The following is an 8116-nucleotide window of genomic DNA, read 5'->3' on the forward strand; positions in this document are numbered from 1 at the left end:
GAAATTTTGCTGCCCACTTCTCTCAAAGGGTCACCACCTCCAATATTCACTACATAAACATGACTAAATAAATAAATAAATAAATAAATAAATAAATAAATAAATAAATAAATAAATAAATAAATAAATAAATACAAAATTATGCATATACCCTCATACCAACAGAGTGTATGACAGAATGTATAGAAAAAAAACACAGTCTAGTTCAGATGTACACATAGGTCACTAATTCCTCTTTATGAGTTGTTCTCTGTGGTTTAGCTCAGGTCTGAAAACCATGATGTAGCATTTGGGCAGGAATATGCATCCCAGTAAAGCAGCACTGGAGGCCAAGATGGAGAAGACCTCCACAGCCACCATGGCTTTTCCTTTTGTGCTCAGATAGGCTGGAAAGAAGGAGATCCACACACTGCAGAAGGCCAACATGCTGAAGGTGATGAACTTGGCTTCATTAAAACTGTTGGGTAATTTACGGGCAAGAAAAGCCACAATAAAACTGGCAATGGCCAAGATACCCATGTAGCCCAAGAGACAGTAGAAGAAGGAAGCTGAACCTTCATTGCATTGCAAAATCATTTCTTGGGACTGTGACTGCATGTCCAACTCAGGGAATGGGGGAGATGCTGACAACCAAAGTATACAAATACATGCTTGGATGATAGAACAGGAAAGTACATTAGAAAGAGCCAATCTTTTCCCCACCCATTTCCTCATCTGAGATCCTGGTTTAGTGGCCATGAAAGCCGCAACCACAGTGATGGTTTTGGCCAGGACACTAGAAATGGCCACTGAGAAGGTGATGCCAAACATTGGTTGACGGAGAAGGCAGGTCACTTTGCTAGGTTGGCTGAGGAACAACAAAGAGGAGAGAAAACAGAGCTGGAGAGAGGCCAGCAGGGTGTATGTGAGGGACCTGTTGTTGGCTCTCACAATGGGAGTATCCCTGTGCTTAATAAAGGTTCCAAGTACCCAAGAGGTCAAGAAGAAGAAAGAAAGAGCTGCTGAAGTTAAACCAATTCCTAAAGTTTCTTGAAGAGTTAGAAACACCACCAGTTTTGGGATACATCCATTCTTTTCTTTGTTTGGATAATGATCTTCTGAACATTGCAAACAGTCATCCATATCTGAAAGGAAAATCAAGGAATTTGTCACCTAGACATTCCAAATTTTTGAAAATAATCTTATTTAGTTGTTTGTTTGTTTTTTTGTTTGGCTGTAAACTATGGTCATTACCAGTTTAGAAGACTTCACAAACAGTCTGTGAAGGTTCCAACAGATGTCTGCTCGAGTTGCCACAGTCTTTTAGGAGACACCCACCTTATCTCCCTGGGAATTCTGCCAGAGACCTATTTGCCTATGCATAGCACAGAGTGAAACAGAACTTTTCAAAGCTTGAAGCAACCAGATGAGCTAATTGCTTCCTGCCAAATCTCACATCTGGTTCGCTCCTCTTTTATGACTTATGGGAGGGGCCAATCATCTCCGAGCCTAACACCCAAGTCAACACTGTTTTCTTCATTGTTCTTGCCTTCTGGCAGCTCTGCGTATGTGCACACTTGGAACAGGCTCCTGCTGTTCTCCTACCTCACTGATGTCAGACTCTGGAGGCTCCAGAAGCAGCAAATAACTACCAGACAATTTTGGTCCCCTCTCTGTCTCCAATGCAGAACCCTCATCCGAGCCTTACACAGACTCCAGGACTGGCCCATGTTTCTTCCCAACCTCCTCACTATCAGAATCTGCTGCCAGCTTTGCTGTCCACTGGTGGGCCACAACAATTAAAGTTTGCTTAAGTCTTATGAAAATTGGTAGAATTCCTAACCTACCATTTTGGTTTGAAATCTTCCCTTCAGGGCATGGAACACAGTCATAGCAGCAGAACTGATCCCCCTCAATCCCTTTCTTCCAGGATCCAGGGAAACAGGGGTCATTGCATCGAGAAAGCGGATGAACCTGGTGATAATCATAAAAGGTTCTGAAAACAGAGATACTTTTAGCAGTTTGTAATTGTTCTCCTTTATCAGGGAAAATATATTTGATTCCCCCCCTCCCCCCAAAAATACTGAATTCATCAACAATTTTAAAAGTTTTAGAAATTACAATGATGTACAAGATGTCCTGTTTGAAGGGCAAGGTGTTTAAATAATTTAACAGGGTAACAATGTCATGGAAACATGGCCACTCTTGTAATTATAAATGGAAATACCAATGAAATATACAAGCATGTTTTTGTATTGTAATGCCATTTTTCCAATTTTACAAATGTTTGATCTTCAGCAACTTTTGAAAAGAGTATGCTAGTGTTTATTTTAAAAAAACAGAAGTTTGAGTTTGAGTTTGAGTTTCTTTTTATTTATATGCCGCCCTATTCCCAGCAGGACTCAGGGCGGCGCACAAACCCGAAGGAGGGGAAGGGAAAAACACAAAAACTACAAAAGTACAGGGCATTTAAAAACAACCAACTGCTGCACGATTCGAGAGGGGAAGGGAACTCATCGACCCCAGGCCTGCCGACTCAGCCAGGTTTTAATGGTCATGAGGTCATGAGGGCATGAGTGACTGTTGCGAGTGCCTCCCGGTTCAGGTAGGGACACAATTGGTGCACCAGGAGAACCTGGGCAAATGTCCCCCTGGTCACAGCTGACAAATGATGTTCTAAGGTCAGCTGGGGGTCCAAGAGGACTCCCAAATTGCGAACCTTGTCTGAGGGGCGTAAAATTTCACCCACCAGCCTGAACGATGGAGTACTAGCCGAAATTTTTGGAGAAAAACACAACAGCCACTCGGTCTTGTCTGGATTGAGCGCAAGCTTGTTAACTCCCATCCAGACCCTGACAGCCTCCAGGCACTGGCACATCACGTCAACCACTTCACTGAGTTGGCATGAGGCGGACAGATACAACTGGGTATCGTCCACATACTGATGGTATTTTATCCCGTGCCGCCGAATGATCTCACCCAACAGCTTCATGTAGATGTTAAACAGGAGGAGGGACAGGACCAAACCCTGTGGGACCCCATATTTCAGGGGCCTAGGGGTCAACTTCCTGCCAATTACCTCCTTGCGACCAATAAGATCGCATAGATTAGGCCTCCTCCGAGTTCCATCTGCCAGTCAGTGTATACTGGCAACCACACGGAGGAGAGCCTTTTCAGTAGTAGCTCCGACCCTTTGGAATGATTTCCCCATGGAGATTCATACCCTCACCACCGTCCAGACCTTCCGCACAGCCCTTAAGACCTGGCTATCCTGTCAGGCCTGGGGATAAAGACCACAATCTGTCCCCACCCGGATGATGAATGAATGTTGTGTACTATTTTAATCTCATGTATTGTTTTATGCTTATTGTTTTGTACCCCCCCTCCCTATTTTATGTAAGCCGCCCTGAGTCCCCTCAGGGAAAAGGGCGGCCTATAAATGTTAATTTAAAAAAACCCTCTGCCCCCCCCCGACCAACACCGACTGTGACCTGTCCGAGAGGTAGGAGGAGAACCACTGAAAAATGGTGCCTCCCACCCCCACCTCTCATAACCGTCGCAGAAGGATACCATGGTCGATGGTATTGAAGGCTGCTGAGAGGTCACGAAGCACTAGGATGAAGGTATGACCTCCATCCCTGGCTCTCTAGAGATCATCGGTCAGTGCGACCAAAGCAGTTTCCGTGCTGAAGCCAGGCCTGAATCCAGACTGAAAGGGATCCAGATAATCGGCTTCATCCAAGGACCGTCGGAGCTGAAAGGCTACCACTTTCTCAACAACCTTCCCAACAAACGGGAGGTTGGAGACTGGACGGTAGTTATTCAAAATGGCAAGATCCAGAGATGGCTTCTTCAGGAGGGGTCAGATTTCCAAAAAGACTGCATTCAATATCAGATCATAATGGTTTAATCATAGCTCATTCAGTAATTTGATACCTGGTTAAAAGCTGGGTGCCAGACAATCACCTCTTCATCCATGAATAATTCCTTTCCTTTTGGAGCCTGGAGATCCATCTTTCCAACTATGACTCTCTGAAAGGATCTGTTTGGAAAAGTGATCAAGTTGGTGATGTCGAATCCACCAGTTGCTTCCCCTTTCTCATTCAGGAACACTTTCTCCCCAGCTGAATTGTTAAAAGAAATGCCTTGAAGAAATGAATGGAGCTACTTGAAAACAAATGAAAATGAAAGAGAGTTGAATACAACATAGTAGAGAGATGAACACTGTATTCAAATTTCATTGACACATGCTTCCTATTCCTATTACAATTATTAAATATGTACACTAAGGAATTTGATAATTGATATTTCATAGAAATGTACATAACTGCTCTATTATTAATTTGATATTATTTTAAGGATAAAGATAAGAATGAACCAACCCTGAATGAAAGTAGACTATTAGGATTAACCAACTTCCTTCAATAATTTAAACAATACTGAAACATAGAACATATTTTAACTTCCCTCAGTGGTATAAATGTATTTGATAATCTTAAATATGATAAATTTCCTTTAGCCAGATTTGAAAATTTGAGACTCCTTGTTCAATACATGTGAGATGAACATTGTGAGAGAGAGAGAGAAAGAAAGAGAGAGATGAGAGAGAGAGATGAGAGAGAGAACATGGATACCACTTCTGAAAATAAACTTCTCCTAATTCATTCCTCTTCGATTCTTATAAGGACAGAATCCTCAGCTTCTCAATCCTGACAAATTCACGAGCCAGAAAGAAGTATTTGGAGAATTGATTATTTTAGGACAAGGCAATGAAAAGTAACCTAAATTATCATTTTAAATATTTCTTATTGTACAAGTTGTGGTGTTTCCCTAGATACTGATACCTAAACATGATAAAAGATAGAGAAGGGAACTAGAGGGTCAGCCACACTGGGCTTAATTCTCACTAACAAAGATGAAATGAAAGAAGATGTTCAAGTTATAGGAATGTTATGTGTGAGTGATCACACAACACTGGAGTTTAACATTATGCAAATAGAAGCAATATAACACAGTCAAACTAGAATCTTGAACTTCAAAACAGCTGATTTCAATATACTTGGAGAGAGCTTGTAAGAGATTCCATGGATTGGAATTCAAAAGGTGAAAAATCAACCCAAGAAGCTTGGCAAAAGTTGAAAAGTAACATTATAAAAGCCCAGTCTAGCATAATTCCAATGCAGATGAAAAATAAGAAATCTCAAAATAAATCTGCATGGGTGTACAAAATAATCTCTGATAAAGTGAAGGAGAAAAAGGACAAGTATAAAAAGTTGATGGGAGGCAAATAACCAAGGCAGAATATCAGCAAATAGTTCAAACTTGCAAAAATTAAGTCAGGAAAGGTAAGTCTCAAAATAAACTACTTTTTATGTATTTTATTTTACGAAATGAAGGAGGAAACCTAATACATTTTAAACAACCTAATACATTTTAAACACCATCTAACCACTTGGTAAAGGCAAGTTTTTTTCTACTATTTAATTATTCTGTCAGGAAATTTCTTTTTATTTCTAGGTTATTTCTCATATTTAACTTGATTCCACATATGGAAAATATTAAGACATTCCACAGTGGGTTCACAAAATAATTCTACATCAAACTTCTCATTGAAATTAAAGAAGTATCTCATGCAAAGGGAATACCTGCCAAGCCTGAAGATATGGATAGTCAGTTTTCTTATGAATCATAGTTCTTTTTCTATTGAAATATAGTGTGTATAGAGCCTGCAAAGCATGAGCCACAGCATAAACAGCATTGTAGACACTGTAGCTTTGGCCAGTCATTTCTATTTCAAACAAAGGTGCAGGAAGATCTTCTAGCCTCTTCTGCCCACTGCACTGCTTATCATGCAATTCTTCTTGCAATTCTGATTTTGGAAATGAACAATCAAATGATTGTTCCCAAACATCCTGTAGAAACCCATCTCTGGAGACAGAAAGAGGATTTACAGTCTGAAGAAATTCCTTGAAACCTGGAACTTCTGTTGAATGAACAGTGAAGGAAAGAGCCCCATGGAACATCTGGAGATCCCACAGGACTTGAAATCCTGATAATATGAAATCAATCTGTGCAGTCATGATCCACACCTTTCTAAATAATGCAATTTCCTTGCTTTCAGGATCGACTACAAATGGAATAAATCTTAGCCACGTAATGGCCCAGGATTCTCCGTAGACAAGAAATGCATTGGTTTTGTGATTCATCATATTAATGGAAATCATGGAGATCGTTTGATAAACGTCTAGGAGGTCGTCCACATGGGTTTGTTGTGACATCCTTTCTATGAACGCTGAGCATATTCCATTCTGGGAAAGCAAGGGCTGCATTTTCTGCAAGAAATTTTCTCCATTGTGGTTATCAACAGAGAAAATCCCAATCCACGTCCACCTGAAATGACGAAGCAGCTGGATAATCCCAGTATACTGATGGTCCTCTTTGGGGACCATGGAATAAAGTGAAGAGAGTCTACTTGTCTCAAATTCCTTTTGGGCTACTGAGCCATATGCCAGCTATAAGAAAGCGGAATACGATTCTCTTGAAATGTTAAATCAGAACTATTCCTTCTTATCTAGTTTTCTTATGAAATGCACTCAAGCAACATTTTTCTCTAGAATTCTTCTAAATATTACTATCGAAAAGTATAGAAGAATATATCGTTATTACAGCCAGAGACCAGCAATAGACATCACTTTTTACAATACATAAAAAAAGTGGATAATAACATCCCTGTTAAGAAAATACATGTTTTCAAACTCTTAGGGTCACTCACTCCCTAGTTTACATGGGTGAAAAGCCAATATGTATGTAAGTAAATATAATGTTCCAAACATTATTAGAGATTTCTCCAAAAAATTGGTACATTTTGACAGCTATAATTCTGTAACCATTTTTTCTTCTTATGGACATTGCAGCAACACAGAATTTTGCCACTGCATGCATGGTAGAGGTGTTTGAGTCCCGGAGGAGAAAGCCTACATAAATTTTTTCTGCCCTCCCTGGCAATATCTCTAGTAAGGGGAGAATATATGCTGCCCTATAAATTCTGTATAACTCACAGTACAATAAAACATGTGAGATATCTTCAACTTCTCCTTTACCACATATACATTCCTGTTCTGCTATTGGTGTTATAGAAAAGAAATACTTGGAATTACGTCCAAGTACTACATATTATTATATATAAGAGATCAATAAAAGGTTCCCCTAGCATATATGTGCTAATCATTCCCAACTCTATGGGGTGGTGGTGCTCATCTCCGTTTCAAAGCTGAAGAGCCAGCGCTGTCCAAAGATGTTTCCATGGTCAAGTGGCCGGCATGACTAAACTGTGCTGAAGACACATGGAGCACTGTTACTTTCCAACAAAGGTGGTCCCTATTTTTCTACTTGCATGTTTAACATGCTTTTGAACTGCTAGGTTGGCAGAAGCTGTGATAAGGGAGTTCACTCTTTTACGCAACACTACAGATTCAAATACTTGAACTGCCGACCTTTCTGATCGACAACTTCAGTGTCTTAGCCACTGAGCCACCACATCCCTATAAGAGATCAATACATTCAAAGAGGATACTACATACAAATATTCACTCAACTATGGAATGACTCTGGATACTCATTGTAGTTTCATAAAAAAAAATGCTAAGTAATAGACCTGACAATACCTTAACACAAATCCAACCCTAATATTTGATGCTCATTAAATATTTCATAACAATAAAATATATACTTTTTTCCCACAATCCCATCACATTACTTGTGGAATCTTGAAGAATCCTATAATTTCAGCTATGTGAGATGATGTGTCAAAATCCAATCCCCCAATAATAGCCATGAGATTCTTCGGGTTTTCACATTTGTAGTTAGGGACAAATTCTTGAGATTTGAACAGCAGGTCCAGGGTGGTGCGATAGGTCATCCTCGCATCGAGGTAACTGTCATAGATGTGGAACCCAAGAGTGATGTTGGGTAAGATCTGGGGGTCCTCATTGATCTCCTTCACAGCAAAGGCCAAGGCAAGGACATGTTGATGAAATTTGGTGGTTGCACTGTAAATAATTAAATTATTGTAGTTGAAATTATAGGTTGACAATTCTCATAAGGTGGCATCTTTTCTATATCAATAACAAACATTTCT

General features: G+C 40.0%; 1 protein-coding gene across 1 annotated transcript; it reads right to left on the reverse strand.

Annotated features, from left to right (window-relative positions):
• Positions 1–225: 225 nt before the first annotated feature.
• On the reverse strand, positions 226–6428 carry LOC148046818 (vomeronasal type-2 receptor 26-like). The gene is made up of 4 exons (XM_087714986.1): positions 5625–6428; positions 3916–4143; positions 1827–1953; positions 226–1124 (listed from the first exon to the last, which is right to left on the reverse strand). Exons 1-4 carry the CDS (start codon positions 6426–6428, stop codon positions 226–228), a joined length of 2058 nt encoding a protein of 685 aa, XP_087571112.1.
• Positions 6429–8116: the final 1688 nt, after the last annotated feature.

The sequence above is a fragment of the Thamnophis sirtalis genome, unplaced genomic scaffold, assembly GCF_051295495.1.
Source record: "Thamnophis sirtalis isolate CommonGarterSnake01/CBP01778 unplaced genomic scaffold, rThaSir2_p1.2 scaffold_4, whole genome shotgun sequence".
Taxonomy (NCBI): Eukaryota; Metazoa; Chordata; class Lepidosauria; order Squamata; family Natricidae; genus Thamnophis; species Thamnophis sirtalis.

Bases quoted from the DNA above. Each gene is read 5' to 3' on its own strand.
- LOC148046818 (XM_087714986.1), bottom strand. From the start codon at position 6,428: ATGGTCCCCAAAGAGGACCATCAGTATACTGGGATTATCCAGCTGCTT. The intron at 1,954-3,915 runs GTATCAAATTAC...GATTATCACCAG, and splicing joins GGCACCCAGCTTTTAACCAG to GTTCATCCGCTTTCTCGATG. The intron at 1,125-1,826 runs GTAGGTTAGGAA...TTTTCCTTTCAG, and splicing joins GAAGATTTCAAACCAAAATG to ATATGGATGACTGTTTGCAA.